General features: G+C 35.6%; 1 protein-coding gene across 2 annotated transcripts in view; it reads left to right on the plus strand.

Moving 5' to 3' along the window:
* CWC27 (CWC27 spliceosome associated cyclophilin) overlaps nt 1-26341 on the plus strand; it is a 114010-nt gene that overhangs the window by 9627 nt on the left and 78042 nt on the right. For both annotated transcript variants that reach the window (XM_034440978.3, XM_087885726.1), the window contains exons 6-10: nt 2120-2223; nt 2641-2710; nt 3829-3908; nt 4423-4456; nt 6832-6986. In XM_034440978.3, coding sequence (XP_034296869.1) covers nt 2120-2223; nt 2641-2710; nt 3829-3908; nt 4423-4456; nt 6832-6986 — 443 coding nt within the window. The remainder of the gene's footprint in view (nt 1-2119; nt 2224-2640; nt 2711-3828; nt 3909-4422; nt 4457-6831; nt 6987-26341) is intronic.

Raw genomic sequence — 26341 nt, forward strand, 5'->3', positions numbered from 1 at the left:
AAAGAAGCCCAGTGTAATGTCTAAGGATTTAAAGGCCTGTCTTGCATTGGTGAATGTCTGTTCAAGAAACCACCATCAGAAGAACAATGAACAACATTAAACAACAACAATCCTGGCAGGGTTGGAAGAAGAAAGCCACTTTTATCCAAAAAGAATATTGTTCCCCATCTTCGGTTTGCAAAATACCACCTAGATAAGTCGAAGGCTGTTGGAACAATTTTCTGTGGACAGATAAGACCAAAGTAGACTTGTAGTTTGAATGAAAAGCTTTATGTTTGTTGAAAAACAAACACTGCAGTCCAGCGTAATAATCTTATCCCAGCTGTGAAACATGGTGTTAGGATCTTGGTTTGGTCTTGCTATTAGGACCAAGAATGCTTGCCCATCATTGATGGAACTATACGTTCTGAATTATGTCAGCAATTTCAGGGTAAACTGTATGTGAAAACTTGAAGATCAAAAGAAGTGGATCATACAGCAAGACAGTATTCCAAAACACACAAGTTTTATAAACAAAGAATGATTAAAGCAGAAAAAACTGTTTTGGAATGTCCAAGATCTGCTATTCTCCTATAGAAATGTGGAAGGATCTGAAGTAGACATTTCATGCACAGAAGCTCACCACCATCCCAAAGTTGAATCTCTTCTATAGGGAGGAATGAACGAAAAGTCCTCCTAGTCAATGTATATGACTGATCAACAGTTGCAGGAAACGTTTAGTTGAAATTATTGCTGTCCAAGAAGATCACACTAGTTACTGAGTCCAAAGGTTCATATATTTTGGCACATACAAATTTGTAGCTATGATACATTTTCCTCAATAAATATATTAATAGGTATAATGATTTTGGCTCATTGTTTAATTGGTTATTTTTTTCTAGTTTTAGGACCTATGTGAAGAACATATTTGGATAGGGAGAAACAAGCTCAAGCTCAACCCTTCCAAGACCGAGTGGCTGTGGCTTCCAGCATCCCGGTATAGTCAGCTGACTCCATTGCTGACTATTGGGGGTGAGATCCTGGCCCCCACAGAGAGGGCTCGCAACTTGGGTGTTCTCCTGGATGCACGGCTGTCTTTGGAAGATCATATGACGGCCATGTCCAGGGGAGCTTTCTATCGGGTTCGCCTGATGCACCAGTTGCGTCCCTTTCTGGACCGGGATGCCTTGCGCACGGTCACTCATGCCCTCGTGACGTCCCGTCTGGACTACTGCAATGCTCTCTACATGGGACTCCCCTTGAACAAACATCAACAACCTCCCACCGGCCAATATACTCCCACAGAGAGGGACTCCTCAGGGTGCCGTCGGCCAAACAATGTTGACTGGTGACACCCAGGGGGAGAGCCTTCTCTGTGGGGGCACCAGCCCTCTGGAATGAGTTGCCCCTAGAGCTCCGTCTTAGCCCCGACCTGCGTACTTTTCGCCGCGCGTTTAAGACCCTCCAATTCCAGCAAGCCGGACTGGCCTAATACGATTTTTTTATTATGGGTGTATGTATGTTTTAACTTGCGGGCCAATTTTATATATTGATTTTAATTGGTTTTAAATTTTATAAATCTATGTATTTTAATACGGCTGTACACTGCCCTGAGTCCTTCGGGAGAAGGGCGGTATAGAAATCGAATAAACTCTTAAACTCTTAAATTCATATCACCATATAGGTCATCGAACTATTCTGTTAAATTTTCATACTTCTTAATCGATGGATAATTCAAACATTTGTTTGATTGATTTCCAATAAAAACTGGCGTATAACTATTTTGGCCATTGTTAGATAAGGCTATTACCTAAAGTATACAAGCTTCAGCCAATTTAATAAGTTATGTTCAGTAAGCCTAGTTATGCCTCATCACCATTTCTAGATTGCAGTGTTTAGGTGCTTATGAAATACTATTTTTCACAATTGAAGCAGTGGTGGGTTGCCCCCGGTTCGGACTGGTTCACAAGAACCGCTAGTAAAACTGGCGGGAGGCCGCCCACTGACCAGGACATCATCATAGGTGATCTGTGCATGCGCAGAGGAGCACACGTGCACGATGCGAACCGGTAGTAAAGGTAAGTAGAACCCACCCCTGAATAAAAGGTCTTAAAAGATTAACAAAACATGTTTGTTTTAGGTTTTATTTAATCCTTTTGATGATATAATTCCAAGGACGACTAAAGCGCTGAAGAATGAGAAACCGGTGGAAGAAGTTGAGAAGGCAAAATCAAAGGGCACAAAGTAAGAATAGCATATTTATTTATTTCCTGCAAACTCAGTTATAGTTTTCTACATAACAGATTAGGATTTGATTCATGCCTTGACACTGAATTATATACAAATAATAGTTGTGTAAAAGATAAGGAACAGAATCCAGTTGTATGCTTTCTTGAATGGAACCTTTTACCCTGATAAGGTAAGTCTTATGCTGTAGTCTCTTATGCATCCTCACACTGTGTTCTAGGCAAGATTTTAAGGATACTTGACAAAGTACAGCAAGAAAAAAATCCTATTGCAGAGGTTGGCTAGGATTATATGAGATTTCAACAGGAAAATTAAATTCTATAGACTTTCAAAGGGGCAATAATGTTCAAACGAATTCTGGTTTTTTTATGTGTTCTACTGTTAAATGAAGGTACCTCTTTTTTCTATTTGAAGAAATTTTAGTCTGCTTTCATTTGGAGAAGAAGCTGAGGAGGAAGAAGTAGAAGTCAACAGAGTTAGTCAGGTATAATTTCAAGCTAACTACCTATATATTTCTGTGAATCTCTTTAATTTTCAGCATTGTGAAATTAATGGCCAGATTTGCTTATTGAAATTTTATTAGTAAACTGAATATAAACTGAGGCCCCAGACTATGGATTTAGATAAAATAAAGATAAATAAAAGAAATAATATATCTTGATGGTATATTAGCAAGTCTTACTAGTAGAAATTATACAGATCTAGACTTAAAGATTACTTATTCTTCCACTAAAACATAGTAAATTGTGCTTAATAGCAATTATTTCTCTGAAAGTTTGCAGATACACATCTTCAGCCAAAAGTAAAAAGATGAGGTTGTAGGGAGATTTGTATTGTTTATGTTGAATGCATTTGCCCTCCCTTAATGTCTTACCATAGCTTAGGTTTCTTCTAAGCTCCTAGCATTGTTCCGAGAAATTTAGGTGCTACTGTTGCCAGGAGTGCTTTTTATCAGTCTTGGCAGTCAGTTCAACTATTGAATGTATAGCGAGAATGATGGAGGAGGGTGGTTTCCAGATTAGTTGCCTTTAAGTTGCTTTTTGGGCTGCCTTTGAAAACTGTCTAGCAAATTGAATTAGTATAGGATATAACTGCCAGGCTATTAATAGAGATAAAATAACTGGTTCCTGCTTACTTTCAATACACTATTGAAAGTAAGTAAAGAAATTGAAAGCCCTGATTACAATTATAAACACAAAATAATCTGGCACCCGGTATCCTGGAGGTTATTTTTCTTAAGTAAAACTGTCAATATATCTCTGTGCAATATAGGAGAAAGGCTTTTTGATTCTTTCCTGCTTCTCTGAAATCCAGGGAGTTTCAAAGTCAAATGGTCATTTTGATAGTAGAAACAACACCAAGGTTAGATCTTCCTGCAGAATAAATCCATTTCTCCTTTATAACAAATATAGGTAGCAGATCTTCATAGTTTTATTTGAATGAACATCTGCAATCAACACAATATATGTAATAATTAGGATATTGTTTAATGCCTTTGCATGAGTAGCAATGCTCTGTTTTTTTCATAGAGAAATTTGTGTTACAAAAGTGAAGACATTTTATCATAAACCCATCATTCCATTCTTTTTTAAAAAAATTTAGAGCATGAAAGGAAAAAGCAAAAGTAGTCATGATTTACTGAAAGATGATCCACACCTGAGTTCTGTTCCTGCCATTGACAGGTAAATAAACTCTGGCTAATTCAAAAGTAATTCTGTTAGTTTAGAAGTGTAGAATTTCTATTGTGATAAATATGTGAAATTTGGCCTACTTGTTACTGCATTACAAACCAACCTTTTTTCACGTATTTTAGTACTGCAGTTTTCAGAATTCCCAGTTAGCATGGCCAGTAGCCATGTTTGAATTACTCTTCACTTAGGGAGGGCTAGGATTAAGATTAGGAAAGACTGCCATACATTATTAGGCAATTGCCTATTTACCAAACATTTCTTGAGGATATCATGCAGCTTTGATTGCAACTCTTGAGTTAAGACGGCTCCTTTAAATATATATGATACTTATTTATGAAATAGTAATCAGATTGCCTTTGTTTCTACTGGAAAAACATTAATGAGTTAGGCTAAAGGGTACACTAGATAAAAACCTGTAACCTAAACAAAAAAAATCATTTAGATTAATTTTATTTTAGAACATGCATTATGAAACAATTAACTTACATGTTGCATTTTCTTTCAGTGAAAAAGGAAATGAAAGTGATAATTCAGATAAGGTAAGACCTTTACATTTGCTATATTTATGGGGCTAATGTCTGTTACCACTATACACATCTGGTTATTGTCTCAGCTGCTGCTGAAACATTGGTAGTATTTAATTATCCTGTTAACAAAAAGGTTTCAATAGGGTAGGGAAATCTTTCCTACCTCATTAGTTCAGTTATATATTTCAGAGATTTGTGTTCTGCCAGTTCATCTTAGATATGAGGTGGCTTTTTGTGAGTAAACAATAAAACATATAATATCATTACAAATATAGTCCATCTTTTCAATCCCAGGCCCAATTAACAGTTGTCACTCCCATCACCTCTTGTTTTGAAAGCTTTTTGAAAATGCACCATTTAAATGCTCTTCTGAAATGACCATACGGAGGGGATCTGATTTTGGAGGGTAAGTTGTTCCAAACGCATTCAACAGAGAAAGCTTGTCCATGGGGCCCTATGTTCTTCATATCTCGGATGCAGAAAAGTTTCTGCCCCATGTCCTTCTCACCAGCATGTACTGGTTAATTAGATTCTGTATGGAACAAATATAGTCATCTCTGAGGTAATGAAAACCTGAATTTAAGGAGCTTTATAAGTAATAATTGTTACCTTGAATTGTACCCAGAAGCCTCCTGGATTTGGAATCAGAAGGCTTTTGCACAGCAGTACCTCTGTCTTGTTCAGATTTATTATAAGTCTGTTCTATCCCATCCAGTTCTTCATAGCCTAGAGCAGGGATGTCAAACTTGCGTCATCAGGGTGGCATCACATGATGTATCTGGACTTTTTTCCCCTTCGCTAAACCAGGCGTGGGTGTGGCCAGCGTGTAACGCATTGGGCCCGTGGGCCAGGAGTTTGACAGCCCTGGCCTAGAGGCACTTGGGTTACATCCTCAATTTGTTTAATCGTATCCAATCCCTCACTGATTTGCACTGAGATAATATTTATCCAGGATATTTTGTAATTGGCTTTTTCCTTTCTCAAACAACTTTGAGATCCCCAAAAGAAGATCAGGTAAGGGAAATGGTTCTCCAAAATAACTGGGTGAAAGGATGAATGAACTCTTGGTGGGCGAAAGCTAGCTTTGATAATTCAACCAAGTGATTTGATGTCAACCATGTGATTTCTTAGATTCCAACAGTGTAAACACTTGATGGAGTAATATACTGTTGGATTTTCAGCCCAGGCTTAAAGCTGATAGCATGTAACGGCTATATTTATTCCTGCCACGCATCATTGTTCCTAGGTTCTAACTAACCATCCTTGGATTGTATAGCTGAACTATTTGTGTTAAAAGCTTCAGTATCATTCTGGTAGTAGTTGTCCTCTAAGGTGACCCATTTCATTTCCTGTCATGGAATGCGAGTTTGATGTCAGCCTTCCAAGAGAGATAGACAGGAAACAGGACCAGCTGAACTAATTCTACTTTCTTGTAAACTTATATTAACAGACTCATGCAAATCGGATAGTACTAATCTCCCACCATCTCTTTTACAGCCTTATAAATTGGGGAAGTTCCTTTGTGACTTACGTTCTCAGTAGTTGTGCAGCTGTAGGCTATGCCCTCTTATCTGATCATTCCCTAGGCAGCATCGCTTTCCCCTCCCTCCCATGTGAGATGATTCCCACAAAGCATTACTGTGCTTCCAATTAGACATTGCTGTTTGAGACTAGAGGCCTTCCAGGACCAGGAATTTTAAGTTGCCAACAAAGATGTTTTCATTTTACATTTGGAGATAAAAAATATATTTGCATCACTTGTTTTTGTACTGAATAATGTCTGGTATTAAAATTTAAAATGTCCTTGGTGGGTGAATTTATATATATTTTACAGAGGTGATAAGAATTGAAGGATATAAATAAATAAAATTCTAGTAAAAAATATAGAATACTTTATTTTAGCTTCTGAATGGAGATCAACGAGCAAATTCACTTGATTTCCTTGCTGTTTGAGAACCCACAAGCAAAGAAATGTAATTTCTTTTGGAAATGATAGCTCTTTGAATACAGAAATGCATCTTTCGGAGCTGAGAGTGTTGCAGTTACTACTTGCCCACAGCCTAATAACTGTGCAGGGAAGCTGTGCTGTGACATAGTTTTTAGAGGTCGCTTGTGACAGTGACACACAATGTCTTGAGCATTTTTATCAATTGTGCCAAAAACATATTCCATTTAAGTTCAAACCTAATTATTTTAGAGGAAAAAAGCCTTAAAAGGTTTCCCCATTTTTTATTTTTTGGGGACCTTTCATATCTCTATAAATAACTTGCTCTTTTAGAAATATGCTTTTCTAATACATAGGTCACGAGAAATAATCTTTTTTGGATTGAAACTGAGCAGTTCAGACATATAAAATAAATGTATGAATGTCTTAACATCCTGCCAAGGAAGAAGAGGAGGGATATTGTGATGAAGATGATGGTCTTGATAATGAAGAAAAGAATCAGATGAAAAAACGAGTTATGCAAAAGTTAAAGAAAAATACTGATATACCTGTTAAAAAAATAACAGAAGGAGAGCAAAAGCAGAAGAGTAGCCGTAGGTGAGTAATGCATATCTTGAATTAATTGAGAGGGTAAGTTTCTAAAGGAAACTTTCAAATATGTTATAGTTGTCATTTTAAATAAAATGTTATAATGTATCTAAGCTTTTCATAATTATTTTAAGAGGTCCATTTTGTCACCAACTATAAATTTAAAAATGTTTAAATAAATATTGAACGTAAAAATAAAGCATAGTCTTGTTCTATGTTATAACATTCGATAATGTGTTAGTTACAGTCTACTCAGCAATTGTCAGGCATGGGAAATGGAAAAAACAATTTCAAGATAAAATCGAAACACTTGTGAATGGCATGTTCTCAAGAGATGGCTTTGGAAAAGCTGATTCAATTTTCTGTTAATTTCTGTGAATCAAAGCATGTGGCGAGTCATAGTACGAATAGAACTTCGGTGGAAGATTCTGCTAACATTTTGTCAAATGTCTGGTAGCTATCAAAAGTTTTAAAGTTAAATAATCAAAGACAATTCTGAAAGTTAAATACATTATTGGAGTAAGATTTCATATGTGAAGTAATATTGCTTTTATAGCAACTCTGATCTAATTTTTATATTCATTTGTAAAAATTGCTCATTTAGTGCTTTACATATGAGTCTTGTTTCTTGAGAATTGGGATTCTAATGAGACAGCGAAACTTGCTTTTTACCTAATAGAAGAGAATGCCAAAATAAATCATAAATATCTGATCATTTAATTTTATATACTGGTCTGCAAGGAAACAAACTTAATGGCTTTTTCTCCAGGAGGATGCTTTGGTTGCAATCTAGATTGAAGAGACTGGGCTTCCATGACTTTGGACTGGACTTTGATTAATCTTTACAAAATAAACAATTTCTTTTTAAATTCCTGTTTCAAATCCACCTCTTGGTATCCCTCTTATACGTGATGTCATAGAATTATAGCATTGGAAGGGACCTTGAAGATCTTCTGGTCCAAACTCTTGCCCAAGGCAGAATTTCTCAACTCCATCTTGGACAAATCTTTGGTGGTCCAATCTTTTCTCCTCAATTAAGTGGTGGGATTCAATTTTTTTAACAATCTGTTCTGTGGGTGTGGCTTAGTTGGGGGTGTGGCTTGGTGGTCATGTGACTGGGTGGGCGTGGCTATGTGCATAGAGGGCTGAAAAAAGTCATTTCTGACTGGTCCTCACACTTTTGACCCGTCCTTGTACTTATGACCATCCTCATATCCTCATCCACCATCATCACATTTATGCCTGTTGCGGCATTCTTAACAACCGTGTCAGTCATTTCACCACTACTTCTCTTCACCCCGGTGACAAGATAGGGCGCAAAACGTAAAATATGAGGACAGTCGTAAGTTCAAGGACTGGTCAAAAGTGCGAGGACCGGTCAAAAATAACTTTTTCAGCCTTCTGAGTAGTCCATATGCACATAGGAACTACCCAGAGGGCTGAAAAAAGTGATTTCTGACAGGTCTTCGCACTTTTGACCAGTCATCATGTATGCCCATTGCAGCATTCTTAATTAAATTAATTAAATAAAAATGACTCGCTGGAGCGGTTGGAGGCAGACCGAGGCGGACATTCGGGCCAGCTGCAGGGCAAGGTGATACAACCGGGGTAGGTAGGCCGCTGCTGCCCAGGTGGGAGGCGGGTGCAGGCCTACAGGGGTGGTTGCAGGGTGAAGCAATCGGATGGGGTAGGTCAGGGGTCTGCAACTTTAAACACTCAACCTTAAACACATGTAAACACTTAAACACAACCTTAAACCTGGGTGGGATTGCCAACTCCATATAACTTACTCCCACCCAGGTTTTGTGGCTCCCAGTATTTTCTTTTAAACAGGTATCTCTGTGTGTCTCTTTCATCTCTCTCATCTCTTTCTTTCTCCCTCCCCCTTTCTCTCCTTCATCTCTCTTCCCCCCCCCCCTTTCTCTCCTTCATCTCTCTTCATCTCCATCTCTTTCTCTTCACCTGCTTGGGCAGCGGCGGCGGCAGCACACTACCGCACATCGGGTCGCCCCTTGGCTTGGAGGCGGCATCTTAAGCCTGCGCTCCACTGTGCATGCGTCCGCCTGGCTGCGCCTGCAGCTGGCTCTTGTTGCTCTTACTGAGCTTCACAATGGGACAGACGGCACCCCTCTTCCTCCTGAAGCCCATTATGATGCGGAGCTTCAGCTGCAGCCTGGGCAGCCAGTGTTCCAGGGCGGAGAAAAGTCGCGCGTCTCCCCCAGCGACTCGATGGGCTAGGGTAGGGGTGGGCAATTGTGGCTCTTTTACAACCTGTGGACTTCAACTCCCAGAATTCCTGAGACAGCCAAGCTGTCTCAGGAATTCTGGGAGTTGAAGTCCACAGGTTTGTCCACAGGGAGTTGAAGTCCACAGGTTGTAAAAGAGCCACAATTGCCCACCCCTGGCCTAGGGTAGGCTGACACCGCGCGGGTGGGAGGTGGGACAGGACGAGCCAGCAATTTAACAAACGATTTGGCCAAACTGCCTAGAACTGGCAGAATCCCACCACTGGATCGCACGTTCAAAAAAAAATGTGGCAAAGATAATTTTGTTTCCTGTTGCACACAGCTGTAAAGACCTAAAGTAAAATAGATTTTTCCAGTCATAAAACAAATTATGTAGCTATTCATAAAATATACATTTAAAATGTGTGTGAAAAAAATATTAGAACATGAAATTAGAATCTTCCTTTCTAAGTAATCACCTATTAAAGCTTTTAATTGAATTGTTGACCTGTAGATGGAGCTCACGTGTCATGTATTTATGGACAGCCATTGGGTTCATTTTTTAAAATTTGGTTTAATTTAATTTAAATTATTCTTACTGATTGTTGATATAACAGTCTCAACCTTAAGGATATAACAGTAGAGGCATGCTGATTATGAGCCACAGATGGCAGAATAAAGAATCAATCTTTTTTATGGTTTTCAGTGTAAAAATTGTAAAGCTATACAGTCATTCTACAGAGGAAAATAAAATTCAGTAAACACATGATCATTAATTATGGCATAACCAAACTGTAATGATTAAAACTAATTAATAAGCTTTAGTTGAAAGATGAGAATTAGTTTTTAATTAAACCGAGAGCAGATTATTTAGAAGCTATTTTCATTTGCATGTCTCAGTAAAAGAAGCCTTTGAATAATTATTGTTACTTCTTTGTTCAGTATTTCCAAAAGTCACATTTTGAAATAAAAATGTTTAAAAATGTGTACATATTTTTAGAACTTGATTGAAAATAGGAGGGAAAACTTCACTGTAATGGGTTTACTTCATTTCCTCAAGATGACAAGCAGTAACATGCTTTCCAGTAATGCCTCTCTGTAATGGCATAAATTTTTGGTCCTTTCCACAAGAGAAACAGTGCATAAAGTGTTTTGTCTCATCTCACAGAATCCATCATACCAAATTCAGTGGAAGTTTATTTTTTTTGATCAATTTAATTTGAAATGGCAGTCTTATGCACCAGCTATTCTTGGGGTAGCAGAGTCTATATGCTAACATGTCTTGTGTAAATCAGTATATTCTTTTATCTCTTCTCACTGCCCATTTTAGGGAGAAAAATGTTTGCTTTCCTATTTTTTTTTTTTATATCATGCATCATTTCATGTTTTTCTTTATTTGCCGTTTGTAAGCTAAAAAGGCCTAATGTTTATAGCCATTACCCACATGACTTTGATCACTTGTGCTGCTCCTTTCTGTACCTTTTTCATTTGTGGTATTTTTGTTGAGATGTATACACTATATTACATATTTTAAGAGTGGTTAGAATTTTTGTAGTGGGCAGCTAAGACAAAGTATTGTTTTGTTTGAACATCACAATGTTAGATCCTTTCTAATATGGATTTTATTTTTGTTGGAAAAATGAAGCTATGATTTTGTGATTAACTAATTAAATTATATTTAATTTGCTGATGCTATATTTTGCAGAAAACTGAGCAAGCAAATGGTGCAGTTTTTTTATTTCTTTATTATTTTAATAAAATAATAGATTGTTGTATTCATACCCATTGCGTAGAAAACACACAAAGGGTAAAGCTTCTAGCAAAAATCTTCCTACAGCAAAATTCATTATTTTTGCTTGTACTTCTTAACGTTTTGCAACATAGTATAAATCCAACTTTCTAACTACATATTAAAACAAAAAACAATAGGTAATTTATGTGTTATATTTCATATTTTCAAATTAAAATCCTTCCGCAGCAATTTACAGCAAAATTTAAACACTATAAAATTAACACGTTATTTCAAAATGTTAAAGATTTAAGTATGCCAAGATAGAATATAAAACAAGCATATCTTTAATGAAACAATTTTGTAAGGAAAAATCTTTTGCTTAAATTTTCATAGTTCGAATATTGTTGGATTCATCCTTTGTTTTGAATAATCAATACATTTTAGAGATTAGAAGCAAAGTTCATTTTTTTTATTTGATGTAATTAGATTTTGGGCAAAAATGTAGACCAAAGGCAGCTCTTCCCATGTTACCCTTCAACATTTAACAATTCTCATGAGATGCTGGTACATAATATTCTAAAATATGAATTTATTTATATCTATCTATCTATCTATCTATCTATCTATCTATCTATCTATCTATCAATCAAATTTTTATACTGTGATTCTCATTTAAGTAATCCTAAACTTTAGGTGGTGGAATAAGCAAAAGCACTATATTAGCACTTACGTTATTTCAAACCTTTTCTCATAATTCTAGGCCATACAAGATTTAACACTTAAATATCGTTTTTTTCCACATTAATGCCTGTCCAAATCACCCAAGGCCTCGATTGACTACATCAAATGCTTTGGTTGTAGCATAGATATTCTGAGACAATCTACTTGAAAATGTCCCTGATTAGGGTTTCTAGTTTAAGAAAGTCTTCTTCATCTCAGTATCTTCATTTGCTTGTCATCTGAAAATGGTATACTTTTTATCAAAGTGTAGTGGGAAAGTGCTTGGGGTTGAACTTTTAGGTAGTTTTGTATGCAAATGAGACCTGTAAAGTTACTTGACTTTATTACCCATCTCCCTTTTTTACAATGAATTGTCAGTCAGCATTTTAATTCACATCAAGCAGAGCAGCTTTGGTCTGAGCTCTCCATCACATAATAAAGTCATATTTACTACCGTAGTCAGTAATCTGTTTCAGGGTTTTGATTTATACATGCCATAAACCTTCAAATGAGGTACTTAATAATTTATCAGTATATATAAAACATCTTTTTTTGGACTGTTAAAACAGTCATTTCTTTTTTCCAGGATTGAATGGTTTCTGAAGGAGTAATACAAATCTGTAAAAAAGCACAGCTACTTTAATGTTTAAAAAGACGTCCTATTTATGTACTCAAAGCACCTTTTTGGAAAGTATTGCACAGCCATATCAGTTGTACTTGTGTTTCTACAGAACAGTTTGTTGTGGAAAACTTCTTAAACAAATTAAGTGATTTATATATTTAGACATATGTGTTGATGAGTTAAGAATAAGTTGATTAATTTGAAAAGCAGCTGTTGTGTACTTGATTTGCTGGATATGTCTGCCAGGATATGCTATTGCCAAAATCAAAAGATCCCTAAACATATGTGTTTCAGAATATGATTTGAATTCAATAAAATGAATTCAATTCCAGGCATACGTCTTAATATTGTTTTATGTATGCTTCTTTGAGTTCAGTAGAAACAAGACATGGATGTGCTTTTACAAAATATGTATATGCTTATTTTGTTTGATGCCCATTTTTCCCCTGGGTCTTGGTTATTTATAGGTGAGTTAATTCCTAGGCAATTTCTTGCTGGAATATCCTTTTATTTCCAACTCTTTAGTGACTGATAACGGCCTCAGTAATTCTTGCTTTATTATCTCCTACAGTTTTCCTGTCCTGATTTGTTTGCCTAGACTTTATGCCTCTTATTGCAGTCTTTAGATCTTTAAATAAAGCAAAACAAACAGAATCGTAGCATAATAGAGAAGTTCCATTTACACTGACCTATACTATTGCAGGACATAAGGGGAAGAAATCATCATTCACCATAATTGCTGACCCATGAAAAGCATTCTTTTGTTATATTTTCATACATTTTACTAAGCTATGAAACATGTTTCAAATAACAGTTATGAAATGGCTGTTTCTTCTAATGATTAATCTTTTTTTTTTACCCAATGCTCTATATTGTTTGGAGTGAAATCCCTGTACAGGAATTTCAGAGAGAAAATATTCTGCAGATATGTCTTGTTGATAGCTAAACTCACTCAGGCTGTAATTGATATAAACAAATGTATGAGCAATTTGCCCATTGAGTTTAAACAATTCAAACAGATGAACGAAATGAACTATGGAGATTTATACTGTGTACTCCAATATTATTTAGATATGTTGTACTTTTGGAAAATAAATAGAGAAGTATTGAAATACAACTAGCCTTTGTAAACTGCAAAGATTAGAAGGTGTTAAGAGATTGGTTAGTGAACTATAAGTATCTGGAGTTAAAGGTCCTTTTGTCTTCAAATGATCACACAATTTCCGAGTTTGAAAATTGATTTCTCAGTGCAATGTACTATAATATCTAGAAAAGAAATGCTGTAATGCACAAGAGAATTTTGGTGCCCCATATATAGAAGGACTGGTAGGAAGAAAAAGAAAAGAAAAAAAAGGCACCAAGCTAGAAAACAGTAGACTGAATTCTAAGCTTTAGGTAATTCTAAGCTTTAGATATGAAAGCTGCCTGAGTGATTTTGGGCCAGTTACTCGTTCTCAGGTCAACTCACCTCACCCAGTTGTTGTGGAGAAAATAGAAGGAAGAAGGAACATCAGGTATGTTCAATTCGATGAATACTTTTATTTTAAAAAAACCTTGGTTGTTATATAAAAGGTTTTATCATATTGCCCAATTCCACTATTAATTTCCAATGGTCATTTTCATCTCAAAACATTTGATAAAGCGTAAATGCACACAAAAACAGGACAACCCTATATGTTTAATCTGTAGGATTATCATCCCACTTCGTTTGGTTTAAATTTGGGAATATTTTATCAAATTCATGTTTGTGGGCTGATTACATTTACAAAACAGGACAGTGGTTTTTTTTTTATTTTTCACTGTGTATAATGTCACTAATTATGTTTTTGAGATGTTTATTATTTCAAAATCTGAGCTAGGTTCTTATTGCTACAACAATATGTGATACTTTTCTTAGATCTATAGTAGGCTGATTAGTAATTTTAAAAAAATTGATTGACATTTGATCATAAACTTATTTTGGAATAGTTGTCCTTTCAAACACAAGCTTTGGGAGGGACAAAGATGGGGAGAAGAGCAAGGAAGGGGATAGCCAATCAATAACCCTGATGATCAATGGGGTGATAGATATACCGGCGGATTGCTTTCACATCCACTGCCATAAATTCGTATATACCATAATCCTATGCACATAATAATGAATTAATTCTATTACCCTTTCAATATATAAAAGGGAAGATAGGTACATCCTCATTAATTATTGCCCAGTCTTCTCTCAGTAATTGTCAAATTATATGTCAAATTTGTACATTATAAAATGCTGGATTGTTGTACTCTGAGAATATCAGAGTCTGAGCAGACCAGTTTCAAGCCTGAATACTGTATGATGAATCAGTGCATAACTTTGTACCATGCAGCAGATAAATATACTCTCCCAAATGGATCCCTGTAAATTGTGACTTTTGACTCTATACCCCGAGATAAACTCTTAGGGGAAATTAGCAGGCTCAACAGTTGATCATCATCTTCTCAAATTAATCATATAATTCAAAGCACTATTGCATAGTTCAAATAAAATAGCAATGGGGACTTAGCAGACCTTTTTCCCATGTGTAAATGAGTGAAGAACTGGTGCACAGTTGCCCCAGTGCATAGTTCCCCCTATTATATTAACAATATTGTTGAGTATTTTGCTACATAGACTTTCAGCTATGATCTCTTGCTCATTGCCCCATATCTTTTCTTGTATATGCAAATGCTGCATATACAGCATTTGATTCTCTATTGAATTATCTATTACCCTCTAATGCTGAACTGTGTAGTTGCCTTAGTGAGCTATCATCCTATTGCAATAGAAAATACCTTGAAATAAATTATTAAAAACACACAAAAGTTTGGGTATTTTTCAGAAAGCGTCCCAATCCCTCAACTAGGAGATGATTAATGGAAAAATGATCAGGTAGGTAAAAGCTTTCAAATAATTAAGCATTTATTTTCAAGTATTACCTGCTGGAGAAATCAAGTCAGGGAATTATCTATAAAGGCCCAAGAAGCATCTCCAGCTATTACCAAATTTACAACTTGGCAGGGGAATTATTTTGTCTCGGCTGCCATTAAATTATTCAAGGTCAAAGTTTTTGGCTATGTTACATTGTAGAACTGAATTTGTATCTCTAAGAACAAGTCAACCTTGAATTCCATACTCTAAATTTTTAATAACAATAGTATGCATCCTGCATTCAGTGTCTAGGGTTATAACATTATTAGAATTGGGCTGCATTTTTTGAAGATCACACAAGATTATGCTGTTTAAGGTCTTGGGCAGGGCAACTCCTTTGGGAGTGGGTTCTTTGGTTCATCTTATCCCGAACAAAAGATTTGAATCCAATCAGTGAAGACAAATTGACCAAGGTCTAGTGTAGTTTGTCAAAATCAGCCTAATTTATCCTAAGCCCCAATAATTCTTCAGCAGAATTTAAGCAAGGTCTCGGACTTAGACATTCAGGTGGATATTGGTAACTTTTTCTATTGTTATTATAGTAGAATTAAATAACCTCCCCCCCTTTTGGGGGGATTCTCCCTAATTATTTTTTTCAAGATCATGCATGCTCTGCCCCTAAGATACTTTTTGTGCGACCCAAGTTGACGCCTTATCAATCAGTGTGACTTTAAGATTTTATAATCTTCCATATGAAAATCATACTTGTATATGTTCATGCATAGAGGTTGTATCTCATATTGTCTTATTACAATGCCCACTATGTTTACATTGGCAATCAGAATTCATAACCCAAATTATTAGGAAATTTTAATTTCCCTCATGATGATGAAATCATTGTTTTTCTTTTAAATTACTAATTTTTAGGTGTGTGAAGGGCAATGGCGAAATTTCTATCTGTAGCATTAGGCTATAGAAATCGACTGGTGTCTCCCTCACTGGTATTATTGACTTGGTTTCACATTATTTTTAATTACATTTTTAATTGCATTTTAATTACATATGCTTTAATGGATGTTAGTTTGGAACAATAAAGCAATAAATTAAATTAATTGTTTGTGGTGAGTGCTTGGCTCAATCTAATATAATCCTAGATTGATGCTTGTCGCTCTTTATACAAACTGAATGTTGCTTTCGTAAATACACAGACTAGGTTTTAAATTCTAATCTCCCACAGTAGACACTCTTCAATAGAGGAATAAACTGGCTAGAATCTCTTTTTTTTGAGACTTTGAAAAAGGTGCATAGATATCTATTACAAATACTTTAGTTAGAGGATGTCCAAGATTGAGGAGTTCAAGTAGGTTCTTTCCTATTGTAATTCAAATAACATAAATATTGAGTCTATGGTTTATACTTGATTTATTTGTTTAATTTGTATTCCTTCTTTATTGTTTTTACAAATAACTCAAGACAATGAATATATTCTCCACATACCCTTCTCCTATTTTCCTCACCCAGCTGACTTTCATGGCTAAGATGGGACTTGGAACTCAAGGTCTCCCATTTTCTAGTTTGGTGTCTTAATTACTATAACAGTCATATTTTTAAGTCTGGTATAGTAGTTTTAACTATGTCAAATAGTGGATTCTCTGATAGCCTTTACAGGTTGGCTTACCCTTATAAAGGGTTAGTCTTGAGGGTTTTCCAGTTATCTCCTGGGATATTGTTTTAAGTATTTGGCTATTTACTTGCTTGTCCAGTATCCAGTAGGTGGTGAGAGAAGCAGTGTTGACACAGTGCCAAGGGTTGATACTCTATTAAATGGACACAAAAGTTCTCAAGAAAACATCTCAATCCAATAGCTGCAGCTGCAATTAAATGCCATAAAATGTTTGCACTATCCTGTTTTATAAGCATGCTGCAGATTTTTAGAGATTTGAGAAAATTAAACTGGATTTAAGTATTGTTTTAAGCCATTGTTTGCTTAAGTATGATTTATTGAATAGACAAGCTGGTTGGCTCATTCATCATACTAAGCTAAAATGAAACAAGCAACAGTATGGCTCAGTGTAACATGTGACCTGAATCTTATCCCTTGAGTAAGGTGCTTCATACAAGACAATCTCTAACATAGCTGTTATTTTGATGTTGGAAATTCCTGAAGTAAATCACAGAATAAACATATGCAAACATATGTCACTTAGTTGTTCAAGAAATTTATGGCTAGCTATAAATTCTCTGTCTGGAACACTGAAATATCGGTTAGTTGCAAGTTACTGCATATAGAGATGTTTCTTAAATGTACATAACTTCTGCAGGCAAACAATTTGTGTGACAGTAATGTCATTTTTTCCTAGATGCTCCAATCACTACTGCATAATATATTTAATTTCAATGTTTCTAACTTTATTCAAAATATCATAATGAAAAACCTATTTATTCTATTACAGGAGTTCTTAGAAGTCTATTGTCGCTTACAGTTATGACTAATTTTGTTTGCATGTAGACATTTGTCTTTAGTTATCAGTGTGGGAACACATGAAAAGTAACAAATTTTCTGAAAAGTAACAAACATCTGAAAAGCATTGTCAAATATGATTTTATGTATTTTTACTAGAAATAGAGGACTGCTATGCTCAGTTGAGCAAGAACAAACCACTTCTAAATTTTATATATAATGAAATCATACGTAATGACAGTTTTGCTGAAGCATGTGTCTCCTTCTGAAAACAAAGTATTTAGCATCAGCTGTAGTCAAAGTTATTATAATAATAATGATGCTATTTCTATGTGTCTTAAAACCCAGAAATCTTGATCGGTCTATATAATTGCTTGTACAGTACACTTCTTTGTGGTGCTATTTTTTCTTAGCAAGTGGGCAAAGTAGCTTAAAATAGAATTAAAAAGATTTTTTTGTAAATTCATATTCTCATATAGTGCAAAACACAATGGTAACGTTATTATGTAAAGCTATTGTTATTGCTCATTGCTTATTTAATCAAGCCAGGCTCTATGGAATATGTCATAAAGAAACAGCTCAGTAATTCAAGACGGGAAAAACTGTAACAAACTGAACATCAAAAACAATAACTGCAAAAGCGTTTTATATTTTATATATAAAATTTATATTTGTATTTTATATTCTATTATTTCATATTTAATTTCAAAATGGGACATTGACTAATATTTTTCTGAGAAAGAAGAACCTTCCTTAGATTATGAATATTTGAAGAATATTTTGCATCTTTAAATAATTTTCTCTGGGGTGTTTCTTGATCATTTAGAATACTGTATATGTCATTCCTCAGAGGATGATATATTTTGACTTAACCGTTCTTGTTACATTGTATGTGCTTTAGCTGCAAGATAATCTGGAAGCTACTTGTTATTTGAAATTCATGGTAACATGTAATCAAATGTTAAACTTTACATTGTGTGAACCTAAGCCATTGAGAAGACTAAGACTTACTCTGAACTAAACTGTTGGTTTTTTCCCCCCTTTTGTTATTGGAAGTGGTTCTGTTCTGGGACATGTTTCCTCTGCATCCTTCAGAATCAATTATTTATTTATTTATTTATTTATTTATTTATTTATTTATTTATTTATTTTATTAAATTTGTATACCGCCCTTCTCCTGCTGGACTCAGGGCGGTGCATAGCCAAAATAAAAAACATCCCAATACAAAATTTAAAATTTGTTAAAAGAATTACACACTTTGGCCCAAATTAGCTGCAGCCAGGGGCTAAAGGCCATATTGTTTTGTAGTCACTGTACAAATACAGGCCTGTGGGATAATCCCAGTTAAGCACTAACAAATAAAATGGACAAAAGAAAAGGGAGGAAAGATTAGCATACAACTAAAGTAAATAAAAAGAAAGGATGGTTAAGTAGTTAAGTTCCAGGTTCCCTGAAACACATTCTATCCCTCTTTTTCTTTTTTAAATTTTTCTCAGTGGTTCAAAATTGTCTTTCTGTATTTTATTTTCAGTCGAGGTCAATTGAACAACAACAATTCAATTTCTAAATATCCTTGGGAGATTAAAAAGTAGTGCTGAACACTGAAATGCAGGGTGCTATAACTGAACAGTCTATGTTTTGGTCACCATTCACTTCACCAATTCTATTAACTAACAAAGGATAGCTATTGATCTTTTATAGCTGGGTTTAAAGTGTGCAAATAGTTCTGTGTATCTAATAGTGTTTAGGACATGCATTTATTCATTCATCGGATTTGTAAGTCGACCCATTCTGTTACTACTTTGATCAGCTTACAGAATACAATAATAAAAGATTAAATGTAAATAATTCGTGGAAAAACAACCATTCAAAAACCCAACATCACACAAAGAGTCCATCACTGGATCCAGGGCCTGGAATAGAGCTCTTCTTGAATAAGCAATTCTATGTGCTGTGGGAAGTTAAAAAAAAATAGGAGGAGGCAGTGGCACTTTTTTTCCACATTGTTGAGAAGAAGAAAAAACCTATGTGGATCTCTCCATGAAGTCTCCAGGGCTAATATTAGACTCAAAGGGCACTTTATTATGTTGTATAAAGCATCTTTTTAAAAGAGGAAGTTTTCCCAAGTGATTGATTTAATGAGGAGCCCTTCTGTTTGTGGAATAACAACATATGGATGAGCTCTACTGAATCAAGACCAATATTTTGCTAGTAACTACCAGAATTTCCTGGAGGTGTAAGGCAGTAATATTTTCCAGCAAACACAGATTTCATGACTAGTAGCCAGTGATAAATCTAACCTTAGGAAATTGTTAAATCGAATTTTAAAGTTAGATAGTTACTGTAAATACTGACTATCACAGCATCTAATTAATACATTCTGTAAAGATGTGTTTTTTTACCCAACCGATTTTGTTTGCTGACTCAAAGATCTATATTCAGAGAAATGGAGAAAAAGTTATTTCCATCCCATGTATCTTTTTTGTAAATCTCTTATATATTCTCCTTATAAACTGTCTTTTTACCTTTTCAAGAAGCACCACGATGATTACTGTTTTGAATTGAGTATCCAGAACTGTATGCATTCCAAATGGGATTCCCGTATGGGTTTGTATATGGGCAGTGCAATATATCAGCCTTGTTTATAACCCCTTTTTAATATAATTCTATAGAAAAAAGGAGTAAATCCCTGTCTAGTGATTGTTGTGATTGTTACCTTGAAATTGTAGAATGATTTGGGAGATAAATATGATTAGATCCAGACTTATACCAGTAAACTTGCTTTCCATTTCTTCTAACAGTGTAGCACCTCTTTGAAATACTATACTCTGTGTCAGACAGTGCAGTGGAATAGATTTTTATATGAGGAAAAAGATTTCTTAAATCAGAAGGGAAGCAATTTTTTTTAACAGAACTAAACTTACAGAAAGTTATTTTTCCTAATTTTCTGGGCACATTCAGTAGATCCCATGGTGTGCAATATTTTCATTAGGTTGGACAGGCTAATGTGGCAGAAAAAAGATAAGTTTCTGCTTCTGCCAGTCCGTTAATGCATCTATATTTAGATCCACGTATTCTTTTTTTATCTTTGTAACTGTGTAATTTGTTTAATGTGTGCCCAAATTTTTGTAGCCAAACAACTTTATTTGATTGTAAAGTTTATTATCAATTCATTGAAGAAATGAAGGTTGGTGTTGTATGAAATTGGAGTAACTTGTCAAAATATGAGTTTAAGTTGATGTGGGTCCCAAATTTGCTTAGATGAGTGGCAACTAGGGAATTGCATACAAACAACCCTGAGCTTTTTGGAAGAAGAGTAGAGAGCAAGTGCAATTAACCAATAAAATTAAAGTACTTCATATATGATTTCTTTCCCGAAAGCTTGCTTTTGTCCTTTTGTCCTTCCAAGATCTTTCTTATGGTCCTAATGATATTACAATTAAGCATAGATTTTGTTGGTGATTTTGATTTTATGAAGCCGTACGGAGAGAACACCTGCGTTTTACTGTTCAGTGAAGCATGCTTCATTATGAAAATGAAGTACTTGCAATGTTTGCTTGACCCTCCAAAATCCATCCACTTCCCCTGTAGCGTCTGGTACACATTAACTTGAATGGTCTTTGTTCCTGAACATCTGGCAGTGTAGGAGTGGCCTGAAAGTGGTGGTGGGGAGAGACATTGATTTCCAGCGGGGCAGTAAAGTTGCTTCTTTAAGACATGTTACATTGTTGAGTCAGTTCCCCTTAAAACAGCACATTGTTTCAACAATTCCTTTTTTCAAAATATTATTGTCAACATGTTTGGATGATTTTTTTTTTCAGTTCAGCTGTTAGCTAAACTTGAATATATGTATATGAATATAAGTGTAATGGCATGATTCCTCCTTTCATAGTACTATACATTTTTTTATATTTCTGGATTTGCTAAAATTCTTGAGAAAAAAAAAAGTCAGCTAAGTTCTTCATGTAGAATGCATGATTGACATAGCCTTGAAAATAGACTATAGTATATTAAACACAAGCACAGATTGTTTAGGCGTAAAAACTCTATCCCAGCACTGAGATTTTTATTGGCTTGGCTTCAAAGCATGTTAATAGGTATAGTCTTGGTCTCAGACAAAGATTCAATTGTTACAGTAGTGTATTTCATCCTGCTGCTACTTGGCAAAGCTGGTGTACTTTCAAGTGAAATTTGTATGTGCACTTGTCTAGTCACCTGGAAAAAAAGAATATTTAGTTGACCTGTAAAAATGTACTTAGAGTACTTGTAGTTAGAAGAAAACGCATAATCCTTATTATATATTCCATTTTTAATTCAGTACCATATGAGAAATCACTACAGTACTCTTGATTGTTTAGTTATACATTCACTTTATACTATAGCTGGAAAGATTCAACAAAGATACTGTAATGTGTTATCTAATTATTCTTTCAGTAGAACAGTATAGGAAGTTTGTACTATTGGATGTACATACAGCTCCTAAGGATGCAGTTTTGTTTATCTGGACTGAGCTTCTTGATTTTTGTTTAATTTAACTACAAAGCAAAGCATTTCATGCTCATTCAGACCTTTTCATTACTTACCTCATCCATTAGTTTTATTGTTGGTTTCTTCGTTGTAGGAGATTTAATAATGATTTTAAGAGATTACCTAAATATATTTTGCTCAGTTTTAGACACTATAGTTATCTAAGGCGTAAGTGGAAGGTTTAGGTTGCTGTCAATTAATGCATTAGGTCACAACCTTAAACTGGGCTTGTAAATATTTTTATAGGATAAAGCAAAGATTATAGTTAACTCTAACTTTGAAAATATAAACGAGAAGCTAATGGGAATGTGTAGACCACAGTGGGCAGAGAGTGATTTTGTGTATGATACGAGAGTGGTTTTCTGAAATAATATAGGATCTCTTGCTTGAGCAGGGGACTGGATTAGAAGACCTTCAAGGACCCTTCCAGCTCTATTCTGATTCTGAAGTTTTGTTAGGTGGACATAGGACCTAGACTGCCAACTAATGCTGATGGTCAAAGCAAGATTACCAGCTTTATATTGCTATCCAGTATATGCCAAGACAATTAAAGCATAGCCACAGGTGTTTTAACAAAAAGAAAACACAATAGCTTTCCTCATTGTATTTATTATTATTTATTAGTCATATTTCTATGCCGCCCACTCTCCGAGGACTCTGGGCGGCTTACACCAAAGACAGTATACTAAATAGCATATTGCCCCCTAACAATCTGGGTCCTCATTTTACCCACCTCGGAAGGATGGAAGGCTGAGTCAACCTTGAGCCGGTGAAATTTGATCCGCTGATCTGCTGAACTAGCAGTCAGCTGAAGTAGCTGCAGTACTGCACTCTAACCACTGTGCCACCTCGACTCTTTTCATTGTTTATGTGGCTTCAGGAAATTGAGATCTAGTTAGATAATACTTGCTTTAAAAAAGAATAGGTTAGATAGTCTCCAAGGCTTTGTAAATGCATCATTCATTAGAAAGGCTATCTATACAAGTAGTCTTTGACTTACAACAATTCGGTAGTGACTGTTCAAAGTTACAATGGCACTAAAAAAAGTGACTTATGACCGTTTTTCACACTTACGATGGTTGCTTGGCAACTGATTCATATGACGGTTGCAGTATTCTGGGGTCATGTGATCACCTTTTGCAACCTTCTGACCAGCAAAGTCAATGGGGAAGCCAGATTCACTTAACAATGGTGTCATGAATTCACTTAACAATTGTGACAAGAAAGGTGGTAAAATGGGGCAAAACTCACTTAACAAATGTCTCACTTAGCAACAGAAATTTTGGGCTCAATTGTGGTTGTTAAATTGAGGGCTACTTCTATATGAGAATCTCTAAGAGACCAGCACTGAAAAACTTGTTAAGGTATACTAACAAAGTCTGTGTCATGCCCAACTCTGAGGAATATGACTCAAGGGAAATTTTTCCAGATGCGCCAGACAAACATCAGCCTTAGGAACTGGTAAGTAAACATACAATTGAGGTGGACATTGAAGTTACCCATAACACAGTGCCCAAGGTCAGATGATGAAGATCCCAATCTTAGCCAACTTCCCACTGTTGGCTAAGATTGTCTAGACGCACTGTTAGCTTTAGGCAGCAAACAAAAATGCTCAGTGTGAATCCTTATCAAGCAAGAGTACTACTGCCTTAATTGGTTTCCACCTAGCAATGACTCTACATAAGGATGATACTGCCAACCAGAAACTTTCTATTGAAAACAGTCAATCCTACCTAGACTCTGTATCAGAAGCTTGAAACCAATGCATCTTCAAACTCTCTGATGCCACACTGACTGATGACCTGTTTGCGACCACCTAGAACAGGGGTGTCAAACTCACAGCGTCATAGCAGTGTCACGTGACATATCAGGACTTTTCCCCCCTTTGCTAAACTGAGCGTGGGTGTGGCCAGTGCATGATACATTCTGCCCATATCCCGGGAGTTTGACAGGCCTGACCTAGAATCTTGAATTGTGACCTGAGTATCTTACTATTTGCTGACTTGAACTTTTCACAGCCAAGTTGCTTGTAAACTTAACTGAAGCTTGTGTGCAATTAACATACAAGTAGCCCATGCTGCTTGTAAAGCTTTGGTAATGTTCAGTAAACTGAAACTGTATGTGCAGAGCAGTGGTGAAATCTGAACCGGTTTGCCACCGGTTTGCTGCGTGCAGTGCTTGTGCATGTGCAGCACGCACCAAACACACACTTCGCGCAGAAAAAGAAGACTTCACTAGGTAAGTAGAACAGTGAGGGGTGGGAACAGGTGTGCTGCGCAATTTAGCTTCGCTAGAAAGCAGGATTTCCTGCTTTCTAGTAAATATAAACAGCGCGACACAACTGATCGTTGGAAATACCAGTTCGGATGAACTGGTAGCTTTTTTTAACTACCAGTTTGCCCAAACTGGTAGTTTTTATCACTACAAGTTTTCCCGAAATGGGACGAACCGGTAGCATTTCACCCCAGTGCATAGTTAGGCTCTTTCCTACTTTTGAAAAGGACAGGATGCAAGCAAGGGTTTGTGCTTTCCCCATTCGATCATGAAGCCTTTCTTGATGCCACTTTCATACTTGTTCCTAATTTTATCTTTTTCATTGTTGTTACTTAATTACAACAAAGGAAACCTTATTTCCAGACTTTATTGGCAGAAAAGTAAAGATGGCAGCCAAAATCACATGATTGAAGTCCCACCTCTTTTTATATTCAATATGTGTTAAAAAATGGAGCTTTAATCATGCAGTTATGAGCACTGTTTTTGTTTTCTTCTCCCCAATGCAACTGAAGGAGAGGAGCTATTGATTTTTTGACTAAATTTGCAAGTAAATAAGACTAGAAACCTTATGCCTTTTCTATCTTTCTATTGCTTATATTAATTATACTTGTATAATTATATATGTAATTATTCTTTATTGTATAATTGGGAAGTCCGAAAGTGACTATTTGTTGCTAGCAAATCAGTGCTAGCTGGAGCACTGATTTGCTGGCAGCTAAAAACTGCTTTAAATGGGCACAGCACAGCCAAATAGCCTGAAGAAAAGACATTTAAGCAGGAAACTTTGCTTCAATTATTATTTTGGATACAAAGAAATAACCATTAAGTGGAAGAACTCCAAAGAGTTCAAGCTAAACTTGGCACTTGAAAACTCACTGAAGCCAAAAGTTTGTCCAATTCCAAAGACAATTCCTGATTAAAGTAGCTTTCAGGTAAATGAGTGAAAAAAGGAATTTAATAAAAGTGAGATAAGGAACAATCTTACAGTAGTAAATCAGACTATTGGTTCATATAGGCCATTGTTCTTTGACTTCAGGTAAGCTCCAAGATCCTGGAAGAATAATAATTCCTATAACTTGCAGTTATTGTTATAGATTTAATCTTCAATTAGATTCACAGTCTGGGACTGGTAAAAACTTAACAGTTCAAGTCCTAACCAAGAACCTAAGAGCTATTAAAGGAATGTCTGAGTATATAGGCAAGTTCCAAATAAGGTGATTTTTTGCACAGTCAGAATATTCAGGTCTAATAAGTTCAACATTTCCATGTATCTAGGCAGCCCTTTGGGTATTGTTGCAAGGGTTCCTATTACTGTAGATACAACCATTGATTTCTTCCTCCACAATTGCTCAGCTTCAGTTTGCAAATTATTATTATTAGTAGTAGTAATAGTAAATCTAAACCAATGCAAATGATATAATTTTTATGAAGGCGTTATTACAGAAATTACTTGAATTGCAAAGGAATTTGGCTTGCTGCATTGAAGTCTAGAAAATAGTCTAGAACTGCTATCAAACCTGTGGACATGTCAAACCTGGATTGCAGAATTTAGATGAGTTCTGTATAATAGCGAAAATTGTTTCTTTGGTGCCATCTAATGATTGGATTTTTTACAACCCAGATATGACAGCCACAACCAAATTATTTAAACCATAGTTTAAATTAATGTTTTCCAGGTTAAAGGATAGCATAGGATTCTACCATCACAATTGGCTAACTACATAGAGAACTTATGCTTTTATGAGAAATGCATCAGTATAGAGCTTTTGAAATTGTTAGGCTTGACTGATAAGCAGCCATATGAACTAATTGATGGGAAAGCACCATTTCCTTTAGGGAAAAAAACCCTTCTTCCAATCTTTTATGTCACTGCTTGGTTAATTGGTTGCACCTGTAATTTTTTTTTAGCTATCATAATCCAATA

Source organism: Pantherophis guttatus, chromosome 2 (genome assembly GCF_059756535.1).
Source record: "Pantherophis guttatus breed Tessera chromosome 2, ASM5975653v1, whole genome shotgun sequence".
Taxonomy (NCBI): Eukaryota; Metazoa; Chordata; class Lepidosauria; order Squamata; family Colubridae; genus Pantherophis; species Pantherophis guttatus.